The 19,635-nt window shown below is 37.2% G+C and overlaps 1 protein-coding gene across 1 annotated transcript in view; it reads right to left on the reverse strand.

The window, feature by feature from the left end:
• Positions 1–19,635, reverse strand: part of PPFIA2 (protein tyrosine phosphatase, receptor type, f polypeptide (PTPRF), interacting protein (liprin), alpha 2) — a 345,825-nt gene that overhangs the window by 19,379 nt on the left and 306,811 nt on the right. Inside the window, exons 21-22 of the mRNA XM_010561832.1 lie at positions 17,437–17,530; positions 1,179–1,260 (exon numbers count right to left, since the gene is read on the reverse strand). Of these exons, the coding sequence (XP_010560134.1) occupies positions 1,179–1,260; positions 17,437–17,530 (176 nt within the window). The remainder of the gene's footprint in view (positions 1–1,178; positions 1,261–17,436; positions 17,531–19,635) is intronic.

Consider the following 19,635-nt stretch of genomic DNA (forward strand, 5'->3'; position numbering starts at 1 on the left):
ATACCATCCCATTTTCCAAGGTCATACGCAAATGCTTGAACTGCCTTTCTGCAGTTTTTGTTTCATCTTTTTTCATTAGGTACCTTCAGCAATTCCAATATGAAGCAGAAATTTTATAGACATTAGCTGCTTTCATTCCTCATCCTTCATTTATTCCCTGAACATACTCCTGTTAAAGCTTTGGAGAGGAACCTTTTTTTTTTTAATTGAAGGGAAAAACTCTACAAATTCTATCTGATGACCAATGGATGGATGATACCCTCAGCAGACCTGAGAATAGGTGAGAATACATAGAGATGCTTGGTATAGACAAGGAATAGAGACGCCTGTTCCTTGAGCCAACGAAGAGCTTGTATCTCCGCTGAAGTGATACAGCCTTGTCATGTAAAAGTGACCATGTATTTGTATAAGAACATCTTTACTTTCTGCCTTCTCCTCTCCTCAGCATCTGGGTATTTTTTGAATAGTTCTTTCACCTAAAACATTCATTGATTTTTGTCAAGATTGATGGACAGCTCTGCTGAATGTTTCTCCGGATGGGTTCCAAAATCCATTCATTTAGGCTCTCCAAATCAAGGAGAACTCTCTGCAGATTAGATTCCAGAGGTGAAGGCACTGCCTGTCAAATCAGACAGATTTCAACCTAGATCTCCCACACCCTGGGTGAAAGTGCCAAGAGAAACACCTCTTCTTCCGGTTCTGAGTGATATCTAGGTAAATCAGCTCTTTCTCATTATATTTTAAAAAAACCCAGAAAGTTACAAAATCTTTAAATTTATTAAAAATTCTGAAGATGTAACTTCTGTGTTAAGCTCAAATAAAATTTGATAGCTAATTTTTGTTTTGTCCTTAGCACGTCACCCTACATAAACTCTGTCTGTGGAGTTCCTAGATATTTACAGACTGAGAAATTATAAGATTTCATAAATTTGGGGTTTAAGTGTGTTTAATAAGCCTTTTTTCCTGTCCTCATCCCCCTGTGTAATCCTGTCTTACTTTTTTCAGCTCTAGTCTCTGCTTTACGCCATCCAGTGTCAAAATCTTCTTAGTGCTCATGGCACAGTGCACAAGGGAGAGAGAAGGAGACTTTAATAGTCTCCTTTAGAATCTGTAAGGACGAGCACACAGAAGCAGTCTACAAACACGACTCATATTTTCAAGTTATGGCCAACACTCACCTCCAGCCAGGCAACCACTGTTGGGCCATCCCACTGTGCAAAAGGCAAACCCTTTCTCCGAGCTTCTTCCAGAAGTTCATGTCTAAAAATGGATCAAAAAATGTTACATATGCAGAGGTATGTGTAGGGACAATACAGATGCAACCGTGCCTCTTCGTTAAGGGTAACAACAGTGAAACTTGCCAACAGGCATAGAAAAGACCAGTGAACAATACAGCTCCTTCCCCTTTTTGAATGTATTCCTTAAACTATTCCCAACTCTTTTTTTTTTTTCTTGGTGCATTTTTGCATCCCTTTAAACACCTAACATACAAAAGGCAAGGCTTCTGCCTGTTCTTAGCTGAAGCAATATAGAATTGGGATAACCTATATAAAAGGATCACCCATATTATAGAAGATATTGGTGAAGAGAGAAAACAGAGATTCCTCCCGAGACTAGCATAGCGCTGCTCTGGTAATGACCCAGAAAGGCCCACAAAAGCCAACTTCTAGACCTGAGCCAAGCATGGGTGTAACGCAGCTGGGTCTGAGTGGTCTCTGTGTTTGAAACACAAAACGTCCTGGACCAGCTATGCACAATTCTAGGGTCTCTGGAGTACAGCTATTCAGCATTTTAAATAAGCCATCTGTGGCTAATTAAGAGTTGGTTGTATCTTTAATAGTTCCGTGTTAATTTTTTTTTTGTTATTGCTTATATACAACAGAAATCCATGTGGTTTACTGGTGTATACATTTTTATAATTATGGAATTGATGTGGTTTCTCAATTTTATACATATATACATAGATGTATATCTATTGAGTTGATCCGATACCAATCCAACTCCTGCACTTGCAGCTTTTCTGGACTGCAATGAGTGTGTATGTAAAACATCATGCTCAAAGCTTAAAATATACTTTTAATACCGTGGTATTAAATATTTGGTAAAGTTAGGTATAGGCCAGTCAGTTAGACTATCAGGAAAATGCTCTATATTAAACACATTCAACCATTTGATCAGACGTTTTTATTCCTGGAGCAGGCATAAAGAGCCCACCGTGGTGGTGGCATAGAAAAAACAGTCCTTCAAAAGTCCTTTTTTTCTGTTATTTAACAACATATTTTCAGCTGCTTCCTACTGAGTGAAACACCAAAGAAGGCTCTTAGCAACAAGCAGTAGTGAGAAACAAATTAGACAGGGACTATGCTAGTGTAGTATTAAAATTTGCTTACATTCCCACATAACAAAGAAAGCTTGGAATTACAGCTTCAATTTTGCTCGGTCCTCCTTTATTACTACAGCCTTTGCGGTTCAGTTATCCCTTGGCAATACTTCACTGCCTTAGCAGCCTTTCAAATATATATACTACAAAATCACAGCAGATAAAAGCGATGGAGTCATCTTACCCCTAAGGAGTATTCCTTCTGGGATTTTTGCACTGCTGAGGGGCCAGACTGAGAGAATTCAGCTTTAGTGGAAAATGGAACTCAAGTATGCAATTTTGCATATGTGTTTAAATCCCTGGCTCTGAATATTAATAGAAAGACAGCTGCTTTACTTTCTATGTTTATGCTGTAGTAATATGTAACATTACAAATACTTGACAGCGTTACTGAAGTTTATCTAGCTTCTCCTCCCACACATCCTTCGCGGCATACCTCATCCTTTGTCACTCAGATTTCCAACGACTTTTGCTTTCTGTGAAAGCACAATCTTCAGTAAAACGAGGAGAAGTTGCTCTCCGGGTGCATAAACACCATGTTACCTTCCGTAGCTGGTGGAGGTACGGGAATGTCATATTCCCGGGGAGACCAGCAGCGAAGGCCAAGAGAGACGTACGCGCTCGGCTGCTTAGGGGAGCGGAATCAAGGCACGGCCAGACGCGACCACCTCCTCGCTACCTGCGGACGCGGTGTTTGGGCTGCAGCCCTCCCCGGCGCCGGCTCCGCAGGCTGCCCGCGCAGCTACGGCAGTGCTGTACCTCCCGCCGGTGCCGCCGCGGGGCTGCGAGCTGGCGTGGCGGTCCGCAGGGACAGCCAAACTTTCAGGGATGCCCCTTCCTCACCTGGCCGCTGTTGGTGTCCCACGGCAGAGCACGGACCCTGCGGAACCCTGTGTGACTTGCTGCCTTCCCAAAGCCGGCGGCTGGGAGTCTCATGGAGGCACCGTCCTTGGGGGAACCTGATCCCAGGTTTTTCCTCATCTGGGGTATTCTCGTCACCCATACCAGCTAAAAGAGCAAGGCTGGCTATCACGGTAAGAAAAAAAGAGATTATGGCTTTGAGGGCCAGGGGCCCTCCTTGCTTGTGTTGGTCTCCTGCTCCAAGCAGAAGAGCAGCATGTGGTCTACAAGGCGATGGGGTCCAGGAAGAACTTTTGGCTTATTTCTTTGATTTGGTGTTAAATCCCTGCATGGCCTAAGCAACCGAGGTGCCTGCAGAAGAGGCATTGGCACTTTAAGTTCTCACTTCCATGAAAAACTTATTTCCTTTATGCTGGAATTATAAAGTACATATTTCTGGGGAGTCCTCTGTGACTTTGCAACATTTGAACTGGCCTGAGGCGTGGTGTGGAGGCTTAGCATTATTCCAGTGCTTCACAAACAAAAACACTCTTCCAGAGTAGGAAAGCACTTCTGTTACTTCAGAGGCATTCTGGCTCACAGAGCTAAAGGAAAATATAGTCGTGGTTATTGATTTTGGCTGAAGAAAATTGGGCCAGGCCAGAAAAGGGATGCCCTATATATGCTATAGCCAAAGACTACAGCATGATAAATATAATCCAGAGGGTCTTGGCATGTAGAAGGAAAGTGTTTTGGTTTGAAAATATTTTTAGTGTAAAGTTAAAATCCTTTACTAAGACACGCACAGGGAATACAGCCATCATAAGGCCTGTGCCTCACTTATTGATGTGGAATACTAAAAGGATTTTTATAATATTTCTTTCCCTTAAAAAAAAAAATGTTATGCTTCAGAATTTATACTTCCTTCCCTCAGAAGTTTCATTTAAACACCTCTCAGATATTAAAGTTTATTTAAATTATATTTTACTTCTTGAACAGTATTCTTTGACTACTTCTTGATATACACTAGGAGATCTGCAGAACCTGAATTTTCAATTTCTAAACCAGAACTAAACCCAGAATTTCTATATTTTGACTAAGAGAGATATTCTTCAGTTGGTAGTCAAAGAAAACTCTGGGTTTTTTTAACATGAACTAGCACTATAGAAAAAACTCCACTCTTTCAAAATAAGTTAAAAGTGTCACGTAGGAAAAAAACATGTATCATTTGATCAATAGTGCAAATAATCAGAAAAAGGAATCCAGTGATCTGCCTATTTTGGAATATAATCCTTATATTTTAGAACAGCCTGAATGTACGGTTGTCCTTGTGGGATAGTCACTGGCTTCCTGAAAACAGGTCCCCAAAGCCCAACATTGGCGACTGCAGTTCAATTTTCCTTACAAAAACATAGAACTGATCACAGGAGGAGGAAGACATGAATACCCTAAAGCTCATCATTCCCTCTTCCTTTCATTGCAAAGACAGGGTTTGGAGATCGTGAATAGCATTAGATAGTTTCTCTAATTTAGAAGATGCTTTGCAGGGGAACATGGGGATTTTCTCCTCACTAAGGCTTTTTCAGATGAGTACTATATGTTATAATGTGGCCACTTTGCATTGGTAAGGGGGTAGGGAATTAAAACGTAATTATTTCCATGCTCATTTAGTTTTTTGGCAACATATGAAAACAAGCTGATAAGGAATAATTGACATTTATTAAGCTTTATTATAAATGCTATTATTTTACAGATAAGGCTTTAAAGCACTTATTACCACTGGAATGAATTCCAAATTAAAGCCATATTTTTAAAGATAACATTATTACTGTTCAAGAATAAAATCCTCTTCCTGGAGACATTATGGGAGTAACTGCAATATGCTATTTAAAATATATCACTACCCTGAGCCTGGTTTTGCAAAGTCAGGAAATTTAATGAACCTCAACTGTTTAGCAGTCATCCAAAATTTGAGAGACGCTTGTATTGGTCTGTTTCAGAGAGAGTGCCTCGAAGTGGGCTGTCTTCAATCTTTTTTTTTTTTTTTCCCAAAGACAGAGGGAAAAAAAAAAAAAATCACATGTCATGTCAAGTTGTGTTGTGGAGTTGTGTGTCAGAGAAGCGGGGCTGCCTCCCCAGCACTGACTTCTGATGCTTAATCCTCCCCAAAATGACTTTCTAAGTATATTGTTACATAGGACCATTTTCTTTAGCACCATTTTTCTGAGACCCAGGTACAACTGCACAAATCACCATCAACCTACCAAGCTGAGAGCACAACTATCTTATACCATGGGGACTACGAATGCTTCAATATCCCTCTAGAGAGCAGAGGTACATGGGAGCAAAAGGCAGGGGGAAATGATAAGAGCAAACTTATGTTATTATCCTGCAGATTTTCTCCCTCATATATATCCTTCCCTTGCACCAGGAAAATTCTAGCTCTGTATCAGCAGCCCTCACCAACTCATTGCATAAAACTCAATGAACTTTTATTAAAAATAAGAATAATCTTTAAATAGACTTTGTGTCGGAAGTTAACAAGATCTTGATTTAAAGTGTGTCACTTCAGTGACGTTCAATTTTCTTAATGAAGGTGAGGCTCCCCCCATGAAGCAAACGAGAAATAACAGCTTAGGATTTCTGGCACACATAATGCAAAGACTCAGTGTAGTACACAAAGTCCACACACTATCTTGATGAAACTTGAACAATGTTTCAACAGAGATCTTCATATTTCTGCAAATAATAGCATTTACTCTGATAGTTCTAGTAGCGTTCACATGAAAAGTCCTCAGGGATATTATATTACGCATATTATAATGTCTCTTAGTTAAAATGTAATCATGAACGTGAGATAAATTGAAAATGAGGCACAGTGAAGTCAAGAGCCAAATCAATCCAAGCAGAATTTAGTTAAAAATTTTGGCTAACGGGCAATTTAGATCCTATGAAATGGCCTTTACTCACAGACATTTTCTTAAAAAGATAACAGACAAAAGCATTTACCCTCTGATTATTATTATTATTACTGACACTATTGTGATTATTGTTATCATGAATACTATAATGTTTAGTTTACAACAAAATATTATACATGATTGGTTTCTAGAAGAGATTTAGACAGAAACGGTAGGCCAAATATGCTGCATTTATCTGAGTAATCCTATGATTTCAAGTTAAGATTAAATACATCTGCCTCTCGAAAGCTAACATACTCACATTCAAAGACTCCAAAATTCAGGAGAGAGGATATCTAATGAATTAAGCCAGATTTGGATTTTATCTTTTCTATTGTCATCTGCTAAATATTTAAGAAAGGGTAGAATCCTGTAGCTAAGGTCATTGTATGACAAAATAAGGTAGCTGAATTTGTATAAATTAATAATGATATTAAATGTCTAATAAAAAAAATAAGTTACACTTTATCTATTTATTTTTCTGCAGACTATAAATGTTTGTAAAGTAGGAAGTAGAAAAAAAAAAGAAAATAGATTTAGACTTGATATTGCCATATAATGGTGATTTAATTTAATCTGAAAGGATCCATCTGACTTAAAGACTGCACTAATTAAAAACTGGGTCAGATCTTGTTTCAACTTTGGTACTTAAGTGACCTGGCTTTTAAATATTTGAAATCCTCATTCTTTCTCCTTTTAGATACTTGATATAATAGACTGAGAACAATAGGCAAAATTCAATTTCCTTTTCTACAAAATGTTTTGTATCCAACTTTAAGGAGTTTTCAGAAAAAATGACTGAAATACAGAAATCAAGATGCAACTAATAAATAAAAGTTTTTAAATCTAGAAAACAAGGAAGTATAACTCTGAATTTAATAGCATCCCAGATAACACAGATTAGCAAAGCAGATTTAACAATGCTGTAATTATTTGATATAAGTGTACATTTTAAGTATAGGGAAACTGAAGGACAGCATTTTTTTTTTTTCTGAAGACATATTAAGTGAAGCATGTTCAGGAATGCTTAATAAAAACCCTAACAAATTAGAGATGCTGAGAGCTACTACAAAAAAAAATAAAACACCTGTGAAATAAACAGACTTGCATAATACATAGCCTTGCAATCTTGTATGTACTGTCCTGCATTAGAGACCCCTGGAGTTCCCAGGTTGATTAGATGTTATCAAATCTATTTTTATAAAGCCATTTCAAAATCACATATTCTAAATGAATGGGGTAATCCCTGTTCTCTTTGAGTTTTTTGTCCTTACACCTTTAGAAAGTTATAGCTCATACATGCTTTGAACAGATGAAATTTTCTCCCCAAGTTCCAAAAATTATTCAAGAAAAAATAACATTTGTATGATAGATCAAAGAGGAGACGAAGATTTTAAAGTTGATATCAGGTTAACAATTTTTTAAAAAGCCAACCCCAAACATAAAAAAATGAACCAGTGAAAAAGAAAACAGTAAAATTGTAAGCATAAATGAAATATTATTGTACAACTACTACACAGCATGAGGGCTCAAACAGGAAAAAAAGAATTGTGTACTCTGGATTACTAGAGTGTTTACAAATTTGAGTCCTCTATGATTTAATTAAACAGAATTTATGCCTTAATAGCATTTGTTAATCTAGGCCTTGACTCTCACGATTTTTTCAGTGACTTAAACTTTCAAATGCCTTTGTGATTCTGGACTTTAGACCTCCCCAAATGTGTTTATTTACAGAAATTGACAGAAGTTATCTCCAACTAGTTAATCCATTCTGTTAAGCCCTACAGGAGCAAGTCCTGACCTGAATTTGTGTATGTTTTCAAGGTTTACCATTATTTTGAATGCTTTGAAAGTTTTCATTTGGGTCAGTTTTATGCATGGTTTTGTTACATAAGGTTCACAGAAAAACAAAAAGAAATAAAACGAAGAAAATAAACATGGTGCTGAAAATGAATATGTTCAGCAGCCATGGTGTTTTAACTTACCCAGATATGCTTTTCATGAGATGGAGAGAGATGAATGGAAAAAAAAAGCACATAAATGTTAATGAACATATAGTCATCCATAAAAAAAAAATAAAATCATATGATAGATAAAATAATACAACCATTATAACTTTGAAAATCTTTCTAAGTGGTCTTTGAATGCTTTAAAGAAGTTAATGTTCTTTTGAAGAACAGATACATCTTTCAAAATGAGATTTTCATTAAACTCATGTTGGCTATTTATTAGGTAACACTCAGCACAGCACTTCTACTATCTAAAATACATATTTGTGGCAAAGATCTGTAAACACAGTGAAGGTGGAATAGATTTTCAAATCAAAGCATTTTGCCCAGATTTGAATAATTTCATAATGATTTTTGTGTAACACCAAAAATTCTGAAAATCCCAAACCTGTGGATTTAAGCAAGTTACTATAGAGACACAGAAAAATTGAGTGGACTACAAACCAAGGTTTACTTTTCTACGCACGCTTTACTAATACTTTAGCAAAATATCTTACTGTAATCATAAATGACCCAGACTCGGGTTTTTGTGGTGGGGTTTTTTTTAAGTATGCAGATTTCATGCACATAGGACTAACATTTGTAATGGTGATTCTTGCTGTGTGGTATTTTAATTTAAGCAGTCATAGTAATGCTAGATTAGTAACAATACTGGTACGAGTGATTTGCCCTCTAGGTAACCTAGTCTTGACAATATAATTGGTAACAGTATCTGTAGGAGAAAGCAGGATGCCATTGCCGATAATAAACTTTCTTCAGCATCCTTTAATTGCCGTCATAAAAAGAAAATTATATGCCTGAATGAAACCCAGACATGTCAGAATATTATATTTCTATTAACGAAGGATTTACAGAGATATAAAAATGCTTGGTAGACACAGCTGTAGAAAACTTGGGGGCAAAAAAGCCTGTGCTCATTAATTAAGAAGAGGTTGCAGACATTTCAGTGAGTTCAGGAGGGTGCTGGTTTCAAGATCTTAAATTTTGTTTTCACATGTGTGAGATCAGCAGAACAGCTGGGAGAGAGGAGAGAAAGTGTGATACAGAAAAGTAGATGGAAACAAATGACATTTATACACAGAAAGTTTAAGAAAGGAAAATTAAGGAAGGGAAGGACAACGAAGGTATGCAGTATAAATAAAGGACTAAGGAACTATTCAAACAATTACCAAATCTGATGGAAGTAGCACTAGAATTGAATATGCATTCATGATTCATGCTCATTTTCTACTGAGCTAACTGTAACGACTGGCTTGAACACCTTTGCCGCAGGAGATTTTAATTTTGGACCTTTCAGAGTCTATTGAACTAGAACTCCCACTTCTTACATCCTCCTCAGAATACTCCTTTGGGTATGGGTAGAGAGAAATGAACATGGGGATTAACTGGAATGCGAGTCATTTTCTGGCAGCTTTAATGAGTTGGCAGTTTGCAGTCGCTTGGGGATAACTTGTGGGACCTGAAGGCTGTTCCAGTCTCCCCCATCATAGAAGCAGAGGATGAAGGGATATTCCTTCACTGCCTGAACATTTTGTCCGCAGACCGCAGAATAATAAAATACAGCAGAAAAAAAATGGATCTTTAAATTGTAGCTTTCACCTTTTCATAAGGCAACCATTTTATCACCATTTTATTTGAAGGAACACAACTATTTCCCTTTGACATATATTAAACTAAAAGTTATGTAGCATTTTTTTCCTCTGCCGTGTTTTATCCATTCTTCCCTTAAACCTTAATTCTACAGTTAATCTGACAGGATATTTGCATCTGCTGGAGACCATCATTTAGAGAGCCAGCTGCATGCATGACGGTAGTTGCTTATATTTATCCAGAAATCCCAAACTGCAATAGATAGGCCTATATGTGTACATAAGGCAAGGACTGGGGTCTTGTTCTGGTTTTGTTTGATTAAAAACTTGCAACTTGTTGATACAAATATCCTTATCTTTTATGAGGAAAACAATAAAAAGAACTTGGCAAAGGATAAAAACATTATTTTTAAAAAGACAAGATTTTTAAAAACATGAGTTAGATCTAGAATAAAATGTTGTATCAATCCTTTCATCCTCAGAATAATGGGTAAGGTTTAGTAATCCTCTGCAAGATAAATACCCATATATCCTTACATTTGTAATGCTAAAAAGGCTCCAAGTATCCAATGTAATACCAAGATACATTTTTAACATTGCAAAAGCTTTGACTGACTAATGATTTGAAAGGGTCTTCCAGTAAGTGTTAAAAATGTTTGCTAAAGGAATTAAGTTTAAAAAGAAAACTCATCTTTATGTATGTCTCAAGGATTAGACACCAGTCCGGCCAAGAGAAAACCATGGTGGACACAGCAGACAATCCTAAACTGTGTATCAGAACACTGAATACTTCTCTTTCCTCCACTGGAACGAGGAAATAGAAAATAATAGCTACTGAACACAGTACTGTTTGCTGGAAAGGGAGGAAGAACTAAAGATCAGTCTGAAAGCTACTAACAGCATCAAGTAGTTTCTCATAGATGAGGTAGGAAGGGAAGAAATTAAATGCAAAACTCGAATCTTCCTAATGATTTAGTAAATAAAAGATTGGGGGGAAAAAAAAGGCATTGCATTCTTAAGAGATACTGTAAAAAAATAAAACATGTACATTTAGGATATAATGGTGTTTAATATGCATTAAGTATACAGGAACATTAGATGGATGGCACAGAAAAAGACCTTAATTAATCCAATTGGATTCATTTTTTCAAAATGTGTGCAATTAAGAAAATCATTAGAAACAGCTATTTGTATACTGCAGAGGACAGATTATCTGTAGTCACAAATACACTATGTCAAATTCTAATTGCAGCTGCACACATAAAACTTAAAGGGGCATTGTGTGGATTCAAAATCAACTAAATGATAACTACAGTGGTTCAAACTCTTATTCCACAAAAAGGTCTACCTAGACACTTTTTCAAGTAGCCTGTTAACAGAGATCTAAAACTTAGGTTCGCCTGTAACAAATGGAAGTCCCAGTGTTCTGTTTTCTTTTACTGATTTTATTTAAGTGTGGATTACCACAACATGAAGCCTATTTTTTGTGATTTCTCTCTATCATCTCCCAATTTTTGAAGGATATATACAAATGAAAACCAACAAAAGAAAAGGACTGAAGCATTATTAGCAATTTGTCAAATCTGTCAAAGGAATTTATCAACATATATCATTCTTTCTTTTTCTAGGTAGAAAGGAAGAAGAGTCAATTAATACAACATGCTCTTCTGTTCATATGAAAGTTACTGCTCTTTAATATGTACATCTCTGTAGTCAGCTGAGACTTAACAGCACTGCAATTCTCTCTGCAAGGTTAATTATAAGGCTACGAATACTAAGAATTTCTTTTTACACTGTAATTTTACACATGAGAATTGCTTAGGCCTTGATTTTACAGGTCTTTATTCGTGTATGTAAGTATATGTACGTGTCCTGGCATATCAAGGCTTTCCTGCAATCCACTTGAAGGCAGGAGGCTGTATCTGGCAAACAAAAACCTGTACCTGCGGAGTAAATCTCCCCAAAACAGGTTCATAGGAAAGAATGGTTTACCTCGATTTTCCTTGGAAAACATAAACCTCACATCTTAAGCTTGTTTTGGAAATGTGGAATTAATAGATTCTTGACCAGAGTCAAATCAACAAAAATTGACGAAAAGCGTGAAGCTAAAGCTCTGCTCTTGACCTACCCTAACACTGCCAGATGACTAGGAGCGACAGCATTATGACACAGTGCAGTTATTTCACTGGCTATGAGGTACGTAATGACTGTTATTCAAACATTCATATTAATAAACCGGGGAATTCATCAGCTTCTGGGCTGGAATCCTGTCAGTATGATCCAGGCTGGCTGACTTGCATGTGAATTTTTTTCATGGAGATAATTTGTATTTGGGATTGCTGAGGATGCGATGGCATAGGCCAATCTCAGACTGTACTAGCAGTGTGCACAAGGTCAAATCCACCTCCCTGTGACAACCTAGGACTCCACAGCACTGAAATGTCTCTCAAGCCTTGCCTTACGTTGATGCCTTGCACAGGATGAAATAAACACATCCTGTGAAATATCAGTGATTATGACCAACCATTACACACTTTTACAGAAGATATATATGACTTGTCTGTCTTCAGCATGCCTCCTTCTTCAGGCAGATACTTACTTGCTGCAGCATTGCATATTGTTGCAGATCAAATAAAACTTTACATTTGAAAAGGATATATATTACTGGTGCTCAGAGCTATGCTGCACTTTGAAAGACAAAGCAAGGCTCTTCAGAGCTGTATTTGCCACCAGTGTGGCTTTTGGGTAAGGACAGTTTGACATCACTCCTGAGCAAAACTGTGGACGAGGAGAATACAACTGATATTCACTAGGACAGTTATAGCAAAAAGAGAAGTGAACTTGACTCTATTTCTTGATAATATTTCAAGTTTGGCTGAGTCCATTGTGTCCATTGTTAAAGAAGATTTTTAGAAAGGGTTCATCATATGGTATTTTAGTTAAAAGGACAGAAAAACATTTATAGAGCTTCTGTTAAGCGCCTTAATTTGCTACCTGATATAAGGTCAGTGGGGATATGTGTTTTTAAGGGGGATACAGATAATTTTATTTTAGGCGCAGTGTTATCTACTCTTTTTCTGAGGTATGAATTGTCTTGTGGGACACATGCTGATCAACTTCTGCTGTCCCGGAGGACAATATGCTTGTATCCGAACCCTCCGCAAACCTTTATAAGTTGCGATAGAAACTGAAATGACCTGACACTTCCTATGCTGGGTCCCGGCTTGGGCTATCACAACACCCCTGGGTGAAAACCAAGGCCAAGTTATTGTGCACCGTCATATTATTTGGTGCAAAAACACCCATAAAGGATGATCTTATGAACAGCTGGAATAGAGTATACAGAGTCACAGAGAAAAGGTACCTACAAAAGTCAGAATTGGGAATTAGGTAACCATTTTTCACAGGGAGACTGATTACTTGCTAGAAAAAAAGTACTAAGAGAAAAGCTCCATTCCTCATTTCAGTGATGGCTGCCTTCTGGAAAGTATATCTTAAGCAAATAAAATTTATGATTCAAATGAGTGCAAATTATTTGAATCATTAGGGGACTCGAATGTAATGGTGACATAGAGGGTATCAGCACCATTAATGTTTTTAGTCCTAAACTGAGTTTTCTTGAAGTTACTCATTAGGCAAACAGGCTCCGAGAGTCAGACAAAAGGCAGAAGATACTACATACAAAATATTAACAGCTTTTGTGTAGAACAAGTGAAGTGGAATATAAAAGCTAGTTTAAATAATAAAAATGCAGTGCATTATTCTTTATCACACCCCAACATCACTCATTTTCACCAAATAATGGAATAACAACCTAAATGCTCTAAATACCTCTAACATTCATTTTTTCTTTTCTAGGACTGCATGCTCGATTTACAACTAGCATGACTTAAAACGTTTTAATATTAACTAGAGCTGTCATATTTAATGTCTGAGAGCAAACATCTATGGATGATTCAGGCAACTTAAGTTCATCTTTTCAGATGATTTTAGGAACATGTTGGGTCTAATTAACAAATTCTACACAGCTTCTAATTTCTCTTTGATGCCTTGGGACAAATACTTGTTCCTAATAAATCTACTGTAATAACCAAATGTTGGATGAATAGGGACTCTTGTTTGAGGTTTATAAATGTCTGGCATATCACTGAGACAAACTGTTAATTACATTTTAATGATGCCTAAGTAGTCAATTGAAACTGAAAGAAATTTTACATCTAAATAGCATCTTCTAAGCAAGAAGCAGGAAAACTTTGAAAGCTATTTTAATGACACTATAATCACCAGAGAGGGTATTGGTCTCCAGAATTACCATATTCTCTCATGAAACTTTTCAGAGTGAAATGTATTATTCAGTAATCTATTCTATGCATGCAAATTGTGCTAAAATAGTATAACATGATGCAGTGTGTTTGTAACTCCATGAGGCCAGAGCAGGGTCAATGCACGTGCTTGCTACTCAGGTGGCCAGGACACCTGGAGGACCACTAGTACCTACTGCCGGCAGCAGCTCAGAATTTGAAACATCGTGCTGCTTTGTCCCTGGGGTAGGGGCATCCTTGCTGCATTACTGATGAAGTTGAATACATTAAAAAAGGCAAAAGTAGAATTTTAGCATTTTAAGGTATTTTTCACTTAAGAGATTAATTCAACTGAAAGAAATACCATGGATAACATTTTAACAGGAATTCATCTTTTTATAATAACTTGTACCCAATTTTAATTTACTAACTCAAAGCTAATTGCAAACTCTGGTGAGTTAATGAGTACCGCGAGAATGTGTTGATCACAGTGATGATTCAGACCTCTGGTTTCACGTCAAGGAGAGAATCCTTGCTTTCCTGCACTAGAACTACCATTGATCTGAAAGAGAAGTTTGCTGAGCTGTTAACAGGGCTGAAAGCCATTTCACTTGACTTATGTGTGTAAGAGAGAAACACAAGTTAAGTATGTGGTATTATTCCTGCTTTGTAGAAAAGGGAATTGGCTCTGGGATCACTGTTTTATGGGTATTTTTTGTTTTGTTTTGGGTTTGTTTTTTTGTTTGTTTTTCCCCTAAGGAAGTGACAAAGTCAGCATAAAGAAAGCTCTCCCAGACCTGAAATGTAATACAAAGGAGTCCTTCCCTGCTTTAGCCTATCCTCTAACTATCCTTCTGGTGGGCCTGGTTCTCTTGGGGTGTTATGTCCTAATCTAAACTAAGCCACAGAAATGCTTACAAGGTGAAGTGCTCCGCTCCCTTTGTTCCAGAGACAGGGCTCAATGTCTCTGCAGGGTTTGTAGAGCCTGTTTAGCAGTAAAAAGGAACCAAACACTTGGACTTAAATCTTACTGCTACATCATGCGATAGCAAATTATTCTCAGACTTCTCTTAATACGTCTTATAAAGACCTCATACACATTATTGTTATCCTTAATGTTACACAGCATAGTATTCTCATTTGCACTACCCAGATCAGCAATCTTGCAGCTACTGCAGGTATTTGAAGGCTCTACTTCCAGAGGGAGTTATGTGTTGTTAAGTATTGGCAAAAAGGAATCTGACCTACTGAGACAAACTTTTCATTTAAACGACTTTCTGGACTGTTTCAACGTAATACTTTCCAAGGTAAGACATGCAAATACCTGACTGCATTTTTTTACAAGGAAATGTTATTTCTATTACACCCTATTAATAGCTTGCCACCCTAACGACTATCATATACATGAGATTCTACTGAATTATCTCTAACACAAAATGTTACATTTTTCCCATATTAACAGTTCCTCTACAACTATATAATATAAATATAAACTAGCAATGTATGTTAACTTTTCTCAGATAGTAACCTAAGAGGAATCCTAAAAGCAGTTGTAAGGATTCCAAAGTAAGAAGACAAACAAATCTAAAGGAACAGGGAAAAAATTAAAAATCTTCATGACACAGGTATATAACATATACTTAGGATAAATACTATACAGTTCAGACTAGATGGATAGTCATAGCCATGAAGGAAAGATGCCTTTCCTTCCACCAGAGAACATTTTGAGTATATCTAATCCATAAAGAACCAAGGACAGACAGACACAGGAGAAAGAAAGGAAAGACTTGAAAAGCAGAAAGCATGGAAAAGTCTAATAGTGTGAGGTTAGACAGAAGTCTAATAACAGGTTACCTGTACACCTACTATTTCCAGACCCCAAACTTTGTAGCCACTGTCTTATATGAAGTAGTCATGTCATGTATGCAGTAGTACGTGTTAGATCTTATGTTATTTTATCCAGTTTAAGGAATTAACATATGAGAAAGTGAACAAAGCGAACACATTCGTCCCTTCAAAGTGATTTCAATACTGTGGTACCTTCAGTCCTCAGAGCTGAAAGATAAATAGGGACTGCAAAAAATAGGCTGCTGAAGAATCAATGATGTTCTTTATGAATGGTAACAACAGTCTCAAAGATGCTTTCTAGATTTAGTAAAAAAAGCATAGTAATATACTCTCTACATCCATATATTTCTAAATGACTAACAAGTGATAAAAATGTATAGATAAGAAATACAGGAACATGACTCATCAACTACGATATCCCTGTGAATGTTATTGTGAGTTTCTTAATTGAATTTAAAATGTTTCTTCTCTCTCAGCTAGCACAATGACTGCTTCTCTATCTTTAATTGCTAAATTGAGGCTGATTTAAGTGGAACACTTGTATTTGTGCATCACATGGATGTGTGCATTTAAAGTTATATTTCATCAGGAGCATGATATGAAAGTAGTGATTAAAAATATTCTACATACAAATTTAAAGAGAAGCTGAAACATTACTCCTAGATTCTTTGGATTAGAATTGCAAATTCTCTTGAAACTTTGCAAAGGAACATTAAAAGACTGAAAGAAACCTGAAAACCCTACAAATTTAAAAAATGAGGCTTTCAGAATACAAATAATAGCACTAAAATTAATGGTTATGGATGAAAAATAAACCTGTTTGTTTACAGAATGAATCTGCAAAGCCATTTCTAAGTACCATCTTTTTTCTCTGACACCTTCTAATTACACTGGAACTGTGATGCTGCCAAGAGATTTCTTTTGTGTTTGTAGCTTTATTTTAATAGTTCGCCTTAGCTCCTGGCAGCTGCTATGAGTCAGTTTACTGGTTTTACAAGGAGGTGCACCAAAGACAGTGTTAAAGTATTACATAATTTATGCCAACAAAAACCTAGGTTGCCGTGTGCTGACAGGCAAAAAGAAAGCGAAGCCTTTGACTTCTATAGACAGAAATAATCATGTGTTCAATAGATAATGCAAAAAGTCTTTTCTTCCCTTCTGAAAAATCTATGTAGTGAGTCATTAAATGCCTGGCTATTTTTTAAGAATTGCACAGAAGGCAAACGGCACGGAATTAATGACAATGTGAAATAGAAAATGTCTCTCTCTCATAAACCTATGTTCTTTCACAAATGAAACACTATTGTACAATTGACAGACTCCAAATATTTTTCTCTGTATTTTATATGCAGCTATAAAAACTCTGACACTGGAAAAAAACCATGCTAAGTGGTAAACTGCCACAGTAGATGGTCTTGCTTCTCCTTACATGTCTGCGTAAAACCAACACAAAACCTGACATTTGAATCAAGTTTGAGCCAGTGAAAGTCACGTGAAAAAGGTACTCACTTTTTCTTTAGTCTTCGGTCCTTTTCTGCTTGGGTTCCAAGTTTGCCTAATCCCAGAGATTCCTGAGCTGCTGCCTCTGTTTCCATGTAACCTCCTGGAAAAGAAAACAACTCAAACCCCACTGTATTTTCCCACAGCCCTTTCCTAGTTCCCTTCCTCAACCCTTCAATCCCCCTCTCACCCACCATCATCTATGTTTGTTTCCTTAGGCCATGACATCTGGGGTTTGTGGAGACCATCTACCACCTACAGAGATAAATTCTGGCAAGCGTTTACTACATGGGAAAGAGTAGAAGTAGAGGGAAAAATTGTTTCCTCCTCCATGTGTTTAGCAGAAACGTATGAGAAAAGCACGCTGATGTACTTTGCCTGTTTTTCTTTGCCTCCTAAGGCTCAGGCTCTTGGTCCTAAGTAAGCAATGCCCTTGCCATTTTTTAATCTTAGTTGGGAAATATACAAATGAAAGTGCCTTCTCAAGAACAGTATCATTATCATTGACATAAGACAGCATCACTTGATGTTGTAATACTAAAGTCTTCATTTTGCTCTCACAGAGTCTTAGAGTCTACAATGTCGTTATCCCCGCAAACTCCCAAGCCAGAGATGACACAAAGAATCTGTCAGAGAAGTAAAAAGCCTTCTAGGTCTCTCTGGATGTGTCTCAGAGGCACCTAATTCCGGTCAAAGTCATGGGAACTTGAACAGCTTGCATAGAGTGACAAGGGAAGCTTGCAGTAAGCAAGGACACCTGGACCAAAAATCAGATCATATTATAAACTAAGGACACGACTGGTATTGTATGATCCATGCTGATCATACAATATGTCCACTAACATGACCTTCCCAGTGCAAAAGTGGAAAGATGCTCTGACTTTTTTATTGCTGCCTAGATTCAAGGAAGAAGGGACCTGCTCATGGAGCTGTCAGTACGGTCCCCTGGCTCTGGCTCCACACTGTCCTCTCATTTGCACACGTATGTGTGCAGACAGAGAGGCTGCAGCACTTCTTTGAAGGCTGCTTTTCTCCTGTGCTGCTATTCAGAAGGTATGTAACTGGCACAAGAAGGAAGACGAGAGTATGGTAAATGTTGGTGCTTGACTCCATTTGGCAATGGCAACTTCTTATTTCTCAGCTAACGGATAGTGAACAATTGTAGAGTGGACACTGGCATAATTAAGAAAGCACAGTATAAATTAAAAGATTTATATTCCAATTCATTGATTTTTAACCATAAAATAACAAGTAAATGTTACATAGTGAAATAGCATCACAGCCTTTTACAAGTCACATTTACAGGCACCTCAAACAAGCAAGAACAAAACCTACTGCTGTATCGTGTTTATGACATTAACTTAGAAAAGCCTGGTTTTAAGCTGTCCTTTCAAAGCAGGTGTAGTTTTCACACTCCTACTTGTCTAGACAGAATTTTTCTTTAATAAAGAGAACACTACTTCTGCAAGTCTCATGATGAGAATGATGCTTCCAATGACAAATGCAGGAAAAACAAATGTGTACTTTACTTCATCAGCCTTTCAAAGTTTTCCAGAATATCTCAGGAAATGTTTCTTGCGGACTCTGGAGTAAGTTTTTAATTTAGCAAACTGTCGTATCAATATATTGCACCTTTCTGAGAGAGCAGCCCTCAGTATGTTAGACAGAGATGGTGTGAGGGCAGTGCAATGAGGGGTTTATCACAGACTGGAACGTATTCTTGGCATAATGGACTTCACCGTAAGACAAACACATCTGGTCCTTTGAGTAATCCAGGGTACGTTGTACCGGATGAGGTGATTGCGCCTGTCAGTATCTTCGGCATGCAGATGGCCACAATAAAGGTTTCCTAGCAAGCTGACCTTTGCATACACCATAGAGATCAGCTTGCCTGGGCAGGGCTAAAAATCCCTGCAATGCATTGTTTGTTTTGGGGACTAGAATATTTAAAATGTAACATGGGAAGAATACGTAAGTGTCTAGTGTGGTATTCCCCAAGTGAGAGAAGACTGGATAAGTTTAAAATCAAACAAATAAATAAATAAACAAACCAACCCCAAAAGGCACTCGTGCTCCCTGTGACATTCCTTTTCCCTCTCCAATATTTAAAAGAAATCTTGAAGAATCTAGAAATCTTGAATCTTGATTCTAAGAAAGATCTCCTAAAGCATGAATTTGCCTTTGAACAATAACACAAATAACTTAGCA

The sequence above is a fragment of the Haliaeetus leucocephalus genome, unplaced genomic scaffold (assembly GCF_000737465.1).
Source record: "Haliaeetus leucocephalus isolate CR32 unplaced genomic scaffold, Haliaeetus_leucocephalus-4.0 Scaffold151, whole genome shotgun sequence".
Taxonomy (NCBI): Eukaryota; Metazoa; Chordata; class Aves; order Accipitriformes; family Accipitridae; genus Haliaeetus; species Haliaeetus leucocephalus.